At 39.8% G+C, this 18,530-nt stretch overlaps 1 protein-coding gene across 2 annotated transcripts in view; it reads right to left on the reverse strand.

Moving 5' to 3' along the window:
• The window catches only part of MTREX (Mtr4 exosome RNA helicase), a 94,228-nt gene that overhangs the window by 69,048 nt on the left and 6,650 nt on the right, over positions 1–18,530 (reverse strand). For both annotated transcript variants that reach the window (XM_059725177.1, XM_006267305.4), the window contains exons 6-15: positions 17,636–17,810; positions 15,035–15,125; positions 14,472–14,596; positions 13,501–13,599; positions 12,165–12,267; positions 11,863–11,994; positions 10,683–10,762; positions 9,010–9,120; positions 3,614–3,715; positions 680–805 (exon numbers count right to left, since the gene is read on the reverse strand). In XM_059725177.1, coding sequence (XP_059581160.1) covers positions 680–805; positions 3,614–3,715; positions 9,010–9,120; positions 10,683–10,762; positions 11,863–11,994; positions 12,165–12,267; positions 13,501–13,599; positions 14,472–14,596; positions 15,035–15,125; positions 17,636–17,810 — 1,144 coding nt within the window. The remainder of the gene's footprint in view (positions 1–679; positions 806–3,613; positions 3,716–9,009; positions 9,121–10,682; positions 10,763–11,862; positions 11,995–12,164; positions 12,268–13,500; positions 13,600–14,471; positions 14,597–15,034; positions 15,126–17,635; positions 17,811–18,530) is intronic.

Here is an 18,530-nt window from a genome sequence, read left to right on the forward strand (position 1 = left end):
AAGAACCTTGCCAAACTTTAATAAAAGATTCTTCCTATTTTATATATTTCTGGTAAGCTTAAAAGTAGAAATTAGAAAAGTGTAAAAGTAGAAAGTAAAACACATTTTTTATAAATCACAATGGATTTAAACTTTTCATATACATTGCCATTCATGTATGTACAAAGTCTCATAGGTTCAAAACTGCTGAACTTTACAAATTCAATTTTCCAGATGGCTGAAACCTAAATTCTCCCCTAAGCATTAGTCCATAGGCTATTTTGCTAATTAAGCAACTGAAATCCTATATATTTTTGCCATTAAATTTAGTATTTTGGAATTCTTTCTGGGCTTGCAGAATAATGCACATACAAGTAAATAAAATCAGTATTATGTTACGCTAAATGTGTTTTTTTCTGCTGTTATATTATGAAGATTTATAGCTGCTCAAATTTTCAGCCACAGAAGTACATAATGAAAGATGCAGAAAATAGTTTGTTGGTACGTATGCAACATAAAATGTTCAGATTACAGTTTTATAATATCTGAAAGTCAGATAACCGAGTTAAGGTATTCACTGTAGAAATAGAATTCACCCACAAAATACACATGCAGTGATTTGAATTACTACCTGTGATGCAAAGCATAATTATACAAGACCATTCTGATAGATAAAAACAATTGTTAGCCTTTTCCATACCTTAAGAAGCTGTTTGCCGACTGTTGGACTCATCTTCTCATCCACCATAAGAATTACTATACCTCTGTCATCCATACCTCGACGCCCTGCACGACCCGACATCTGGATGTATTCGCCTGAGGAGATCTAGAATCATAAGAAAAAGAAAACTCCAACTATATCTGAAACTAGAGACACAGAAGGCCAAAACTGGTACATTTATCCAACTGCATAGAATAATGGCTTTGAGCTGTGCAAAAAATGAGAGAGGTATAACATAAAAACCATTTAGTTAGACCTGTAGCAAGTAAATCAGTTATGGGCAACTGAAGACCCCAATAAGGATATAGAATCATAGACAATTAAGGTTGGAAGGGACCTCAGGAGGTCATGTAGTCCAACCCCCTGCTCAAAGCAGTATGCTGATAACAGCAAGCAATATATGTCCATTTATATCACAACAGGTTTGCATTATAGTATGTCAGTCTTTGCTTTAATAGGGATGATACATGAATGAAAGCTAACTTGTAAAGACTCATCATCAGACAAGAGTCTGACGATGCTTCTAAAACTGAGGAAATAACATAAGAAAATGGGTGAAGTTACATCAGGATTATCAGAATAAACTGTTAAGTTTCCCAAGTTTGTAACCCAGGAGTATTGGAATTTCAGCACCTCCTGGATGATGGCAAAGTTAAAGGTGGATGCAACCATTTATTTTGAATGTACTACAATTACAGTGTTTGCTGTCTCCAAGTTAAGACTATTACAATGCACTCTCTCCTTGGATCTGAAGGCATTTACTCAGGTAGAGTGCGTACATCTAAATGAACTGTTAATAACAGATACACGCAGTATTTCTGCTCTGCTACCATCTTACACTGGGCTAATCGCTTGCTCTCATTGCATTTCAGTTTTCCTATACAGTAGCGTGAGAACAGCGGAGCTTGCCTTTGTATCAGTTTGCAGTGTAAAAGATAAAATGTGTTAAGTATTATCACTATTATTAATGAGATTATAATAATTTGTTTAGCTAATGCTGAATATGGTCCTTTTATAACCAGGTCACACACTGCCTTGACACAGGAGCTGAGGCAGATGTCATCTACCTGGACTTTAAGAAGGCCTCCGATAGTTTCGCATCCCATTCTCATAAGGAAGGTAACAGGCTGTGGAGTGGACGCTTACACAGCCAGGTGGGTAGCCAACTGGTGTAGAGACCGCACCCAGAGAGTGATGGTGGATGGGTCGTTTTCGGCCTGGAAGGAGGGAGGGCAGTGGTGTCCTGCAGGGTTTGGTCCTTGGCGGGTGTTATTTAATATCTTCATTGGCAATTTGGACGAGGGTGTGGAGAGCACCCTGTCCAAGTTCGCAGATGACACCATGTTACAGGGCAAAGTTAACACACCGGAGGGCAGGGCGTGGGTACAGGCCAATCTGGACAGGTTGGATTAATGGGCAGAAAGAAACAGGATGCAATTCAACAAAGACAAATGCAAGGTACTCTACCTAGGGAGGAGGAATCCCCAGCACACCTACAGGTTGGGGGATGACCTCCTCAGCAGCTCAGCAGCTGAAAGGGATCTTGGAGTCATAGTTGACTCCAAGATGAACATGAGCTGGCAGTGTAACGAAGCCATCAACAAAGCCAATTGCACTTTATCGTGCATTAGCAGATGCATGACCAACAGATTGAGGGAGGTGATGCTCCCCTTCTATGCGGCATTTGTCAGGCCGCAGTTGGAGTCCTGTCTCCAGTTTTGGGTGCCGCATATCAAGAGGGATGCGAAGAATCTGGAGAGGGTCCAGAGGAGGGCCACTTGTATGATTAGTGGCCTCCATGCAAGACCCTACGAGGGGACATGAGGGATCTGGATCTCTTCAGCCTTCACAAGAGACATCAAAGGGAGACCTTGTAGCAGCCTATAAGTTTATCAAGGGAGGACAACAGAGAACTGGAGACGTGCTATTTACCAGGGCACCCCTAGGAATAACTAGGAATAGTGGGTACAAACTAGTGGAGAGTAGATTCAGGTTAGACATTAGGAAGAAATTTTTCACAGTAAGGGTGGTCAGATCTGGAATGGGCTGCCAAGAGAGGTGGTACTATCACCTAACTTGGAGGTCTTCAAGAGGAGGCTAGATAGGCACCTAGCTGGGGTCGTCTGACCTCAGTCCTCCTTCCTGCCTGGGACAGGGGGTTGGACACAATGATCCTTCAGGGTCCCTTCCGACTCTACAATCTATGAATCTATGGTGGCCCATTTATTTCAGAGACCTAACACAGAATGTATATCACCATACAATGATTTCTATTTGCTGCTGTTGGTTTCTGGATGCATTGTATGATGTGCTTTTAAGTATTCTCATTGGTTTGCCATTCTCTGCCAAGACTCTGCCATTTAGTCTTTCTTTTTACCCCATGCATTAGTATGACAAATTAGGTATTCTGAAGTACTTGAGCTCCTGGTATAATGCAGAAGGTGGCTGGAGTCAGAGCTCTCTCAGCAAGTGATCATCCTTAAATGAGTCTGCTTGATCCTGGTCTTGATGATTTTCATGATAAAATACAAGATGAAACTTTCCCATGCTTTTCTTAGGGATATTGGAAACTATTAATTATTATTGGGAAAGACTGACAGGAAATGTTGTTTCAGAATTTGGACCAAACTGTATCAGAATATCCTGAAAGGTAGTTATGCAGCATTTTAAGCCCATGTTTTGATGTCCTTTTGCTAATTTTTAAAGCTGCTTATTATGTACTCTCTAAAGAAACCTAAATTTTAGCTAGGGTAAATGTACATTCCTTAATAATTACATGAAGTATGCATGAACTAAGGTAAATATTTTTACTGTAGCAAATACAGAGTCTTTAAATAAAATTAATCTAGATACACTGTAAGTTCAAGTAACTAAAGCCAGTTATTAATTAATGGCATCCTGAACTTCACTCACCCATCGGAAATCTTTCCCATCGAATTTACGAGCGCTCGTGAACAACACTGTCCTGGCTGGCATGTTAATTCCCATAGCAAAAGTCTCAGTTGCAAATAAGGCCTATTTAGAAGAGACAACATTAGACAAACATTTTTCATTTAAGAACGCTTAAAATATTCAGTGGCTAGATAAACCTTTTCCATGTGACATCACTTTTGACTTTACAGGACAGTTTATACATGCATTTTAAATATGCATTTGTAAAAATATTTAGAAGAAAATATGTTTCTAATATTTTGCATGTTCAACCTAGCTAAAACATTCCTACCATGACCTCAGTATTTACGAACCGGAACAAGGGCAATCTCTCCTATCCCTCCACTGTGGAATCAAGATATTAATTGTAATTGTTTGCCCATATGAGCATGTGAAAACTCCTGACAGCCAACAAAAGTCTAAGAGGTGAGTTTTAGGTGAGTGAAACTTAGGCACAATGAACCTAGCAAACTTACAAATGTAATTCATTAGAGCAAAACTATGCTAAAATTGAAGGTCAATTTTGAAAGAACACTCCCCAAAAGACTGACATCTATAGCACACAGACAGACAGCATGTGCACTAAAAGCAACCTCAACAAATGCACAGAAGCACTATGTGGAAACAAGTGAGAAGCATGCAGTAGTTATGGTTTCCTACACACTATTTTAATACATACACATTAATAATGTAATACTATAATAGTAATGTAATGCTATGCAATATTTTATGATTGATTCATTGTATGAAATCTGAGATCTTTCCAGTCTTGGTAACACCTGTACATCCATGTCTTTCCAAGTAATGCTAGACTATACCTGCATACTCTTAAGATGTTGCCAAGGACACTGAGCAATTAAAAGTATCCCTGTGTGTTGTTAACAGGAGACAACATCAGGAAGTGAATAAGTAGATATTTCTATACTATTAGTTTCTTTTCCCTCCTCCTCTCCCCTATTCTGTGCTTTCACATCTTAGTTTTATCAGCAGTGGAACTGAGAGAGACTTCTGGTGCCACCAGAATATATGCATCTACACAGGTGTAAATTTCAAACATCAGTTCAGGAGGAATCTCTGTTCTTTCACAAATACATCAAGATCCTCACACTATTGTCCTGGCAGTGCTTTGCCATCTCACCAAGAACACTATCTCACTATGGACAGTATGCCCTTTTTAGGTCAACTACTGGTGATGACAGACTGCATAACACTTCTCCAGGCAACCACCACCTTCTGAATGTCTGGAGATTCCATGTTCACCTATGTTTGGAGATTTATTTTCAAGTTCACCAAAACTTTTTCAAACATACTTGATCTGTACATAGACTCGGTAGCATAAAAGAATTCCTATGCCACTGGCTTTAACAAGGGTGCATCCGGGTGGAAAGAACTCCACTTCCTTACATTTTCTAGCATCTTGGAGACTCAATTGTGGGCAAAATCATAATTCACAAGCAAAACAATTTCTCTTTGTGCCTTAATTCTACTGTTAAGACTGAGAAGCCATCCTCTGAACAATTCTGCAATGATCCAAGTATTTAGTTAGATCAACCATCACAGGGGCACACACTTTCATAGATGCTACAGTTGGAAGAAACCTCAACAGATCATCAAGTCTAACCCCCTGCCTAGGCAGGAAAGAGTGCTGGGGTCAGATGACCCCAGCTAGATGCTTATCCAGCCTTCCCTTAAAGACCCCCAAGGTAGGGGAGAGCACTACCTCCCTTGGAAGCCCATTCTGAATTTTGGCCACCCTTACCATGAAGAAGTTTTTCCTGATATCTAGCCTAAATCTGCTTTCTGTCAGTTCGTGACCACTGTTCCTTGGTTACACCAAGAGGCGCCCTGGTGAGCAAAGCATCTCCGATCCCTTGCTGCGTCCCCCTAATGAATTTGTAGGCAGCCACAAGATCACCTCACAGCCTCCTCTTGTGGAGGCTGAAGAGGTCCAGGTCCCTCACTCTCTCCTCATAGGGCTTGTCCTGTAAGCCCCTAACCATATGAGTGGCCCTCCTCTGGACCCTCTCAAGTCTATCAACATCCTTCTTGAAGTACAGCGCCCAAAACTGGACCCAGTACTCCAACTGTGGTCTGACCAATGCCGCAGAGGGGAAGTAACACCTCCTTGGATCTATGCGTCATGCATCTGCTGATGCATGATAAAGTGCGGTTAGCTTTGCTGATGATTTCGTTATACTGACGGATTCATGTTTATCTTGGAGTCCACTATGACTCTGAGATCCCTTTCCACTTCTGTGCTGTTGAGAGGGTCACTTCCCACTCAGTAGATGTGCTGGATATTTCTGCGCCCTAGATGCAGCACTCTGCACTTGTCCTTGTTGTAATGAAACCTATTATGTGCTGCCCACTTTCCTAACCTGTCCAGGTCTGCCTGCAATCATTCCCTATCCTTCGGAGTCTGCACTTCACCCCACAATTTAGTATCATCCGCAAACTTGGACAGAGTACAATTCACACCCACATCCAAGTCACTGATGTAGATATTGAAAGGTACAGGTCCAAAGACCAAACCCTGCAGGACCCCAGTACCGACATCATTCCAGGTCAATACCAACCGGTCTACTACCACTCTCTGGGTGTGACTGCTAAGTCAATTTGCCACCCACCACACCGTGTAAACATTTATGTCACAGCCTCTTAATTTATTTATGAGAACAGTACGAGATATCGTATCGAAGGCCTTGCTAAAGTCCAAGAAAACAACATGCACCTCTACTCCTTCGTCTAAGCGTTTTGTGACCCTGTCATAAAACAAAACCAGATTGGTCAGTCATAATCTACCTGCTACAAATCCATGCTGGTTTCCCTGCTGCATTATTTTTCCCACCAGACTCCAACAAATATGATCCTTCATAATTTTTTCAAAGACCTTTCCAAGGATGAAGGTGAGACTGACTGGCCTGTAATTACTCGAATCTTCCTTCCTCCTCTTGAAAACAGGGACCACACTGGTCCTTTTCCAGTCCTCTGGGACCTGACCCGAGCACTCACACAGTCATGCCAGTGGTTCTACTATGACACCGGCCAATTCCTTCAGTACCCTCGGATGCAGCTTATCCAGGCCTGCTGATTTGACATTTCATGCATTTAAAGTATCCAGGGCTTTTTGTATTTGCCAGTTATTAATGGCTTTAGTTTATGTGCACCACCTACATTCCAAAACAAACAGCAGCCAATCTCCTTCTAACTGCCGGAAAGAAGGCAGAAGGGGCATTTCCACATAATAGATAGCTGCTTCCTTTGGACATTTAATTTAATCTGCTGTCATATTGGCTATTTAAATGAGTGTTGCTGGTCATAATATTACCCCCAGGAGTGGGAGGAGTCTTACATTACATTAATTACATTGACATTTTCACTATACTTAAAATCTGTAATACTGAAAAACAAGAAAACAATCTGCATAGGAGATAATCAGGAATTCATGTTTATTCATTATAATTAAATTTTCATTCTTGTGACATTCCCTAGGCAGGGAAGTTAGTGGTTGTTACTATCTATTCTGGTAATAAGTCTTCATAGTCTTTTGTTGTGGTTGTTGTTTAGACTTAATATTTGAATCTCTTGATATTTCAATTCTTGCCCAAATTGAGAATTTAAGTAATGGGGGGGGGGGGGGGGGGGGGGGGGGGACGACTCAGAGGGAGAAATGGGAAAAGGCAAAGACACAGGGTAAAAGAAAAATGCTCTTTCATAACAAAGATCTCTAAATAAGTAATTCATATAACATTTTATTGTAACTCAAAAGGAAGCATGTGAAAATGGCATGCTAAGATCTAAAATGCTTTAATTTTCCCTTTCCCAATATCAGCAATGATACACTAGTAATGAAACTGAAGTTGAGTATTAGTAAATATCTCCAACATGCAATTAGTTCAACCTCTGACAAACTAATCACAACATGAAGTTATATAGTAGTTATGTCCCACTCATAATGTTTTTAATTCCCTCTCTCTCTCTACAGTAACTACAATTTAATTTAATGTCCTGAAAGCATTTTCTGCTCAGGTCTATAACTAAAATTTTATTTCTCAAAAGTGAGAGTTGAACTCCACCTATGACAACCCACAAATGTGTAGAATATCCAGATTAGTGCTCATGAAAAAGTGTTATAGACCGAGTAAATTGACAAGTAACATAAATTGCAAAATGAACAAGAAACCTAGTCTAGACATATTACAAATGGAAAGTTTGGACCTGATACCACTGGGTTTGGAGGTTTCTCTACACTCCTGAGAAGTGCAGGGTATACAGCTATTTTCTATGTATACAGTTTGTGAAAGAACAATAGCAGGTAGAAGCTCAGAAAAAAGAATTAAAAAAAAAATCTTTCATCTCAAATTAGACTGCCTGAATTGTTATAATTTGTGTTTTATAAAAAAAATCTAAAACCAGTACAATTGAAGCTACAAAGCACCCAAATAAAACTACCTAAAGCAATGAAGAAAAGACTAGGAACAACACATTTTCTCACATACAACATGGGCCTTTTTTCAAAAGCAGCTGTTAGAAATTGGGGCGTACTTTGTCAGTGCACCGCTTAAGTTTCTGCTAGTTGTAAGTGAAAGTAACTCTGCATGAGATCCAAAGAGCAGAACAATGAGCAGCCTTGGCTCCCCTGCCACTGCTACTTAATTACTTGCTATGAGTATGATTTTTTTTTCCATTTTGCCTTTCAAAAACAAGGTTTGTATCTTGTTCCAGGGCATGATGCATGCAAGAAAATGCAATACATAACTGAAATTATACACAGTCAAAAAATATTAAACTTGTGCTTAAGGAAATCTTCCTACTTCTCTATCCCCTACATCAATCTTTCCCCTAATATATATGGAATATGTTTTGAAAATTGTTTCTAAGCAAAAAGACACCAAAAGTTGGAAGCCCAAAATGTTAATTTTTCACATCTACTCCCCAAAGATGGATTAAAAAAGGGCCGGTGTCTCTGAGGAAAAGGACAGAAAGCAAGTTGGATCAGTCAATCCTCATTACTAGAAACAGTAAACTGCTAGAAACTGCTTCTAGAGCTGCTGCTGTACAATTGGGCAGCTAGGCAGCAAGATCCACAGGGCAAAGATCTTGTCCTTTTGAATGATTCAATTGAAATGTGGAACAGGATAGAGTTTAATATATAAAGGAAAGCCCTTAACATTCTGTATTTGAGTGCTCTGGAAAACACACACTTTCATTTTTGCACATGCAATGAGCTTTCCTTCTTCGCTTTCTTTTAAGAACTGTTTGTCATAACAAAATAGTGTACATTTTAAGTAACATATATAAAAAAGTAATCATAGTTACAAAAATCTACACAAATGCACAAGACAAATGTCTCAATATAGAGCTACACCATTACATACCTTTATCAATCCTTCAGAAAAAAGAATTTCTATAGTTTCTTTTAAAATAGGAAGCAAGCCACCATGATGGATACCAATTCCTCTCTTTAGAAGTGGAAGCACATGCTCAACCTGTGGATACAGAAATTAAATATAAACTTTCAAAATTAGGTAAAAATATTAATTATATGCAAGACATTTGCTCTTACAGGGCTTGGATAATTCACCATTATCTGATTTTTAAATGCAAACAAACAGATCTTCAACTTTATTTTCCTTCAATACCAAGTGATTTCTTGAAGCCAGGGGCAGATTTCTATTGTGATTAGTTGCCTAGCTCATCAAATCTAATTAGATAAAACTTTTTATCCATAGTATGTACTAGTTTCTAGGGACATGTCCACATATGTAGGCATGTACACTTGCAGCAGCTCAAATAGGAGTGGCACAAATCTGTGCCAAGGATTTTTGCCTCAGTGCATGTGCTTGGACATGCACTTTGGTGTTGGACAAGTTGTACCACTTGGGGCAAGATGACACTGCCCAGCTCCTCCCAGATCGGCAGCAAGGGGGAGCTAGAGGCTGGGGCCAGCACCTGTGCAGACCCCAGCAGTATAAAAACCTGCCCTGGCGAGCAGCTCAGGGCAACTTGCACTCAGAAGCTTGAGGACCAGCCACTTGGTATCTACCCCATGTCCCAGCTGGACTGCTGAAGCAGTGCTAACCTGGAGTGGCCCCTGCACCCTTTACCCACTGCAGCAGTCTGGCAGCGGGGGGTGCTGCCTGGCTGTGACCAGCTGCCACCTGCAACAGCATTTGTCCCTTTGGACCTGCGGCCAGACCTGGATGGGGTGCCCCTGCTCTGCTATCTGGGCAGACCTTCTATTCAGACCTTTCTGTTCTATTCTATTTATAGTTAGAGCAATTTAAGTTTGTGGCACACAACAGTAAAATGACACTGAAAAGAAACGAACAGCTCCTAAAAGTAACCCTTAACTTTATTTTGGTCCTTCAGCACATAGTGAAAAGTGATGCATTTATTTAAAGGAGGAGAGCACAGCAATTTTTAATCTATTATTCCCTCGTCCAATGTCACGGACCATGGTAGTAAAGACAAATCTTGCATGGCAGATTTTCTTTTATTGAATCACAATAAAAACCTCTCCAAAAGACTGCACTAAATTAAAGGATGGGTAAAAGATGAGAGTGAAAAAAACCATAATTTTAACATCTGTTACAAATTTACTGCACTGTAGCATTCTGCCAATTCTAAAACTTTTTTATAAAAGTCTGTATCTTCCATTATAAATAAATATACATTTTTACCCTGCAAATTGGTTAATCACTGTTCCAATAATTTAGCTTTCTGAAAAGCTGTAATTAGATATGAAATAACAAAAATATTACTCAATTCCTTTAAACTACTGTCAGCCAGGTTCTCTCTCAACACACGTTCCTTATTTTAAAAGTCATACAAAGCCACTAAGACAACTGAGTAAAGTTGTGCTTCACAAAAGTGGCAAAATATCTAAATCCTGTACCGTCCAATATCAACAAGAACCATGAACAGAACAAACTGCTAAAACTTTTTGCAATATACTTAATAAACAGTTCACTGTGAACAGCACTTTTGTTATGAATCCTGGTACCATACATGTTAAATGAAATTATTCTGTAACCATCTCCATACTCACCTGAGGAAGCTTTTTGTCCTCATCAGACAAACAGTCGATTGCATTATTAAATACTTCTTCAACCATCTTCTTTTCTTCATCTAAAGAAAACATCAATGTGTAAACAACCTCTTTCTTCTGCAAACACTAGCAAAGTTATAGTTCAAGAAGTAATACTAGAAGATTAGGAAGATGTATGTAAAATAGAAAGAACATCCTCAAAGATATCTGCTTTTTACTTAGGTGGTGCAAATGTCAAATCTTGCAAACTCAAAAACGTTTGATGTGCCAAGAGATAAAAGGAGTATGTGCGTAGAATTACTAGAGTATCTGTAGTAGCTTAGACACCATGAAGCATGTGACAATAAATGCTGTGACTATTTTACTATTATCTTTACTCATATACCACACACTTTTCCCCTTTAAAATGACCACTCCAAAATTTAAGTGGGGGAGCTGATTTTCTGCACTGGAATGGAAGAACGGAGCTGCTATAAAATGGCTGCCATACGTTCCCCTCAGCTAATGGCCTCAGGGCAGGAGGGAGCAGAAATTGCCCTTCAGGGTCAGAGCTACAATGTTAAAGCTTTCACAGTTACTGAAGCATAATCAGTAGCCAGGATTCAGCCATGTAGTCAGGATATCCAGCAGAGTTCAGCCATGACTCTGGAAAAATCTTTTCTTCATTCTCTCTTCCCAAAATAAGGCATGTGTCTTTTTATTTTATTTTTTTGGGAGGGGGAACAAGAAGGTGTGGGGGGTGGAAGTATGTGAAAAAATACAGTATACTATGCCAGCATTGTGGCCAGGGCAGAGGCAAGAAGGAAGATAAAGGTCACTGCCCAGAAGATTTCTCAGTATTAAATTTGCATGCTAATTTCTGCTAACCCTCTATATAGTTATGCTTAACATCCTCAAAACTTACGAAAATTAAAATTATTTTTCCAAGTCCACAGTCAGTCCCTAAACTAGGAACTTTTTTGGGGGATAGCAGAAGGCATCCAACTAGAATTAGCTTGATTTATAAAGTAAATCTTATTTGAATCCATAAAACAACAAATTATGTAATTCCAGGCATATACATTATATATTTTCATACTATATACAGAAAGCTTGAACTGAAGTACAGAGAACCGATTAAACTAGACTTTCATATATTTTTACACAAACCTTAGAAATAAAGTCTCACTGCAACTTATACCTGTATTGAAGTCTAGTTTTGTCATTTGAAGGGCATAGGCTTCACAATCTTTCTTGCTGAAACTGAATATAATTACAGGTTGAAAATTCCTTTCCATGATCATCTTCACAATCTTAAACACATTGGATGGTCCTGCCAAGACATTATAGTGGAAATTACATTAATAGCAAAGTCACTCAATGAGGAATAATTTAGACAGAAGAGCTAATTATATTTTTGCTTACAGGTTTAGAACAGCTTAAAAGAAAGAGACCTCTTTGTATTATGTAAGGATCACTTTAAATCACAAGGTTCAAACTCACCTTTTGTTCCTCCTTTCCTCCCCTTCTGATCCCCTTTTGCCAAATCACCAGCATCTCTTAATACCTGCATTGCTGTATTAAAATTATCTTCTCTGAAATCCCCCTAGAAACAAACAACTTTTGTAATCAATTTGCACTTCCTCAATTCAAACTTCTTAATGAGTCCAAAATAAAATTGATCATTGCTTACAATAACATAACCTGGAAGATGTTATTTTTTCTGGTGAATGCAAAGACATTTAACAAGGAAGAATCTCAATGAGACATGAACAGAGAAGCTGTATAACTCTACTGCATTAAGCCCTGCATAAGAATACTGACATATAATAATACCATGTACTTTTAACGTTGTGTTTAATCAAAGCACTTTAAAAAGGAAATCAACATTATGATACACATTTTGTGGACAGGTAAACTGAAGCATCAGGTGATAGGTGGCAGTCTCATAATTGTCATAAGAGGCTGCTATCAGAGCTAGGGATAATGAACCCAGACGTCTTAAATTCTAGTCCAGTACTCTATTAGACAACACTGCATGCTGCAGACATTGAACCATAACTAATCAAATTGCCCGAGTCCATTCCTGCTCCCAATGACCAGCAGCCTGTGCATTTTGGAAGTCTGTATTTTTATAGCCTTAGTTGAGTCAGAAAAATATTTTTCCGCTCCAATAACTTGGCCTTAGCCTCAGTTAACTACTCATTTTAATTGAAATGAGAAAGCGTACAAGTGTAGCGTATTACTGTTCAGGTATTCAGTGTCAGTGGCGTAACTGCTGCAGAAATGTACATACTGTCTACCAGAACAGGTGGAAATTAAAGGTCCTAGCAAACGTATAACTGTAGTGGCTTCAAAAGAGAAAGGGAGTTGTTTGCTGCTTGGGAGCACACAGCTTCTTGGGAGCTAGTCTGTTATGCTGCTAGAGTCTGTTATAAATGAATGATTCTGTAAGGATACAATGGAGTTAAACTGCCCAAACTCTGACCCTGCTTGAAGCAGGTTAAGTCTGGAATAGCTGTGGTACATGCTCATGTGCACATAACAGTTACAGAGTAATAGAAGTGCCCTTCCTCACCCCAATTTTGAAGCCATTATACACATTCACTTGTTTATATAAGTTAAAGGATTGCTCTGTACCATATGACTGCTGTTTAACAATCATTTTCAGCATCACAGTAAAGCACTTGAATCATTTCTGTTCATGTAAAAAAAAAAAAAAAAAAAGCACAAAGTAGGTAGATTGATGCAATTTTACTAATGTCACATTTTAAAAGTTGGTAGGTTCTACAAAGGACAGTTTCTTGATAATCTTTCAAACAAACTGAAAATCCCTTACATTTTCATCAACCACTAGGTGGAGTCCATCGCCCCCTGCTGGAAAGATATAATGCTGCAGAGGTGTAGGTCGATAATCTGTGTAAATCACATGACAAGGCTACAAAGGGAAAAAACCCACATCAATACAATCATTACATCATACTGTACATGAAAAACAAATGCTCATTTAGAACAGTGATTCTCAACCTTGCTAGACTCAAGGTGTCCCTTGGAAAATGCTAGGCTTCCATCTCAAGGCACCCCTCATAAAATGCTAGCTCTTAACTTTCACTTGTTTTTTTGACTACAGGAGAAAACAATAGAGCAATGTTTTTGTTGCAAAAAACTTAAAAAGACCACAAATCAGAATATTTTTGACACTATGGATTCCTATTTCAAACCTCTGGGTTTATCTTGTAAATCACATGTAGATATCAGCATGCTTAATATTGCCAATATTGCGCAGCATCTTTAAGGTAGGGGGTGGGGAGGAGAGACCGAGTGTGTGAGCACAAGGGAAGAGAGAACAATTTTCTATTTTTCCCCTCCTTAATTTTCAGCATCCAGGTTAGCAATCTAAACACTGAAGTACAGAGAACACTTCAGTGGAGCAGTTTTTTAAAACACAATTGCTTCCATTTCAATGTTAGAAACCATATAAATGTTTCTTCATATTCTTTTACAAAAACTAAGAATCTTGTATAAATATACTTTTATTAAAAAAATGCAACATTATAGTTTAAGCTTTTAAGATTAGTATATCCAAATAAGAGCGCTCTAAACAGATAAATAGTTTTAATGTTCTCTCCACAGGTTTCAAGGACCAACAGCAAATATAGCTGAGGACTAAGACTGCACAGGTAAGGGTGATTTGGCTGGTCACTTAAACAGCAGCAGTCACAGAATTAAAATGGGTTATGGGCTGAGCTCTCCTCAGTCAAAAATAGATGGCACCGTGACACACGAGTTATGCAATTGTGGAAATACTACCTGTTTGTGAAGATGGCAGATCCATTCAGCAAACTGGCGGGCATTTGGAATAGTGGCAGACAAAAACACATAGTGAACATTGTCAGGGAGCAAAATAATGGTCTCCTCCCAAACCACACCACGTTCTGAAAATGCAAATTCACAAATAAGTTATATGTAGACATCACAAACTTTTTTCCAGAAATGTGAGTACAGAATATTGCAAAAAAATCAAAGTCATATCCTTCAGACTACGGACAGTTGTAGGCAATAGTCTTTCCAGGCGCTACAGAAACAAAAATCAAACTGAAGATACGTCCACAAAGAAAATATCTTACTGGCAGTGGAAAGTGAAATCCAAAAGTCACCCACAGAAAAGACAGGCAGACAGCAACAATACCCTATGCTGCTGCATCAATATGCCCAGTCTTGGAGAAATGGGATTTCCTTGCTCGTTCCTATAAACATCATCCACTGAAAGTCAGTTCCGGTACTTTTATTTCTTTGCAGAATTTTTGCACTCAAAAAGGTTTGGGATCAAGGGGAAATAATAGTTTTTTTCAGAGAAACTTAGCACAGAATACCTGAGTCTCTCATATAATGGATTTCATCAAATATAACCCAGGCAACTTCTCGCATAACCTCCGAACCCCTGTACAGCATACTTCTCAAAATCTGAAAGAAAAGAATGCGCAAGTAATGCATTCAGCAGTTAAATAGAGACTATTCATATTCAACAATAATAATCAGTGGCCTGCTTTCTGAGATTTAAAATTTAGTAGTTTTTACTATCTGTGGTAATACAATATCTAAATTTGAAATAAAAACTAAAAAAAAAAAAAAAAATCTAAAAGATAAGCTCCTACAAAGATTCCCAAGATACAGCAAGCTGCTCTTAAAGGAATGCCACCTGTCATTAATTACAAAAACCCAGAAAATTATTTGAACCCTTCTTTCCCTCTACAAATGGAGGAAAGCTAGGACCAGCTAGGACCTGGAGGACTCATGGAACCAGTAGGCTTCCAGAACTCTCTGGAGTGAGCAGCCATTTCTAGTGATCTTGATGGCTACTCCCTCAACGGTCTGGTGGATCTGTGCAACAGCACTGACCTTGGCCGCAGGCACAATGGCACCCAGGTATTCACTCACATCACAGCATTGCACTAGAGGTGCACTGCTACATAGGTCCAATATTGGATCAACATTGATATAAAAAAAATTGTCTGTATTAGAAATTGGCCTGAAGTGGCCAATAATTTGGCTGATAAATGGCCCATGCACGTGTGCAGCTGCAGCACAACACATATGCAGTAGGAGCACAGCTGGTAGCATGCAGAGCTGCATGCAGCTGGTAAATCTGTTGTGAGGAGGGGGGAGGGGGTGGTGCAGATCAAGGCCCCCGCAGTGAGAAGGGTGTGGGGTTGGGACTGGGGCAGGTGCTGACCAGCCCGGGGGGGGGGGGGGTGTGCGGGATGGAGCTGCAGCTTTTCCAGGGGGTGTGGGAAAGTGGGGGGCAGCTGCCACAACTGAACACAGCTCATTTGGTGGTTCTTCTGCTCATGCAGCAGCTCCCGCTGCTCATCCATGAGGGCATGGGGGGGGGGGGGGGGGGAACGTACCCCCGAATCTGCACAGGGCAGGCAGTGGCGGGAGGGGGGCTATGGGGTGGCTACAGTGATTTTGGGGGTGGCTGCAACCCTCCCCCGTAGCCCCTTCTGAGCGCCGCCCTGGTGCCAGCCCCAGCCTGCAGCTGCAGCTTACCCCACCCAGGTCGGGGGCATATGCCCTCCCCATGCCCTCGCGGGATGCATGCAGCAATGAGAACTGTGCTCCCCCCGCCCACGAATGAGCCATGACTTCATCCCACACCAGCCCCACTCCCTCCCTCACTGTGAGGGCCTTGATCTCCCCCCCCCCCATGCTCCTTCCCTCCCCACTCCCCTTCCACCACACCAGACTTACCAGCTGCGTGCAGCTGTATCGGAAATTGGACTGGTATTGGCCGACACCCCCCCTTAAAAATCGTCTATCGGTATAGGCTCCAAAACTCTCTATCGGTGCACCCCTACGCAGCACAGGCCCCGATATACAAGTGAACTGAGGCAGCTTCAGCAGGAGAGGATGTGGCTGGGGTGCAGATGGCTCTAAACCCATGCTGAAGCAGAGTGTTGTGGGGTACTTTTTGGGCAGGCATTTAGCAACCAAAATTAGGCCAAGATGTTGTTTAGTGGGTCTCTGCTTTATTCTGCTTTGTTTGGTTATTCAGTTTTTATTTATTCCAGTTGCCCTTTTAATTTGTTCTGCTTCCCTTGCTCTTAGCCACTTTGAGCCTTTGTTGGAAAGGGTGGCATATAAACCCCCTCACGTTAAATGAACAAATAAATTAAATAAAGTTAGTGAAAGAATAAGGAATGAAACAGTCAGGTAATTACTATTAGGAGAAAATCCTTTTAAATCTGAAGTCTTAGTGTCCTACTACTTTCTCTCCTCAAAACTATTTACATTGAGGTAACCTGCAATCCTAACTGTGCCAGTTTATGACCTGGATCAAAACAACAGTGGCCCTTCCAATTTGAACTGATGGTCCTCTATCAGTAGGTGGCCAGTGAGATGGTCCTCTACCAGTAGGTGGCCACACATCTGGTCCAAGTACTTTCCTGGGACATCGCTATGTACATCTGTAAGGTTATGACAGGTTATTCACCAACAATGCATTCCTTATCTATGTTCTAAGTGGCCTAATTTAAACTTTAAAAATGTTTTATAGACTATAAATCTTGAGCAAAACTTAAATCAGCATTGGTCGATTCTACCTAGTGTTTTCTAACAAAACTGTAACACTACAAATGGAAACAAATACTGTTCTCCTGAAACTAGATGAAGAAAGGAATTGAACTGCAATGTTTGCAATGTCCTGTTTAGTGCTTACAAAGGACAAAAAAGGAGCTCTAACAGACTGCTGTCCAAAAGGTTCCAGAGGCTCTTTAGTACCCAAGACCTTCCAAAATCATGAATATGCTGAAACATCTGAAATATTTTTCCCATAATCAGAAACTGATTGTACTGGTTTTAAAAAGAACAGTGTTAGAATCCTATTTGTTTCAGCCCTCCTCACTGGAATAAGTCAGATGCTGCAACAGGGCCAACAAGAAAAAAAATACCAAGAAGTAACCCCTAAGACTTACCTCTGTTGTCATTACAAGACAAGAAGCTGTAGGATTAATAGTGACATCTCCTGTCATTAGACCAACATCTTGAAATTCTTCATACATCTCACGATACTTTTGGTTACTCAGAGCTTTAATAGGACTGGTAAATATGACACGCTGTTTCTCCCTCAAAGCCAAGGCAATGGCATACCTGATGGGTAATATTAAGTTCATGTTACAAAGACATTCACACCTTTCTCCCCTTCTATAATTTTCCACTAACTGTAAAAGATCTAGCACAGAAAACTCCCAACAAGACATGAAAAAGCATACAAGCTTCAATTCAGGCCACTGACACTGTAATATTTAAGTATGAAAGGAGAGAGATTCTATAAGATACATGTACAAATTGGAAAATTTAGGTAAATTCAGGTGTGAAAATCACTACACAGGTCATGATGTAGCCATCAAATGGTAAGATGAAGAATGCCTTAATCCAGTTTCTAAAAGATGTACATTCTTACTTGGTGAGAAGGAGGAAAACAATACAATATCACAATTAGTTCTCAAGAGAAATAAATCATTAAATATGAATCAATATCTTTCAGGGTGCTCTCCCCAATTCTAGATAGAGGCCTACTGTTCCGAAACCTAAGTCCAAGGGATGTCCATATATATGTCTGTGGTTAAACAAGACTTCAACCTGCAGTGGAATTACACCAATGCCTCTCACAAAAAAACTATGAAAAAATATACAGCTACTTTAGTAACAATTACAGCCAGTACTAAAAAATAGCGCACAATTCTTTTTTCAAGATCTAAATCTGTGTCATGGAAAGTGTATTTCTTTCACTTTACATAAAAAGTTTGAAGAAAAGCAGATTATTTCAATATAGGAAGGTTAATGCAAGTGCAAAGTTATGAGCACAAA

This window comes from Alligator mississippiensis, chromosome 3, assembly GCF_030867095.1.
Source record: "Alligator mississippiensis isolate rAllMis1 chromosome 3, rAllMis1, whole genome shotgun sequence".
NCBI lineage: Eukaryota > Metazoa > Chordata > Crocodylia > Alligatoridae > Alligator > Alligator mississippiensis.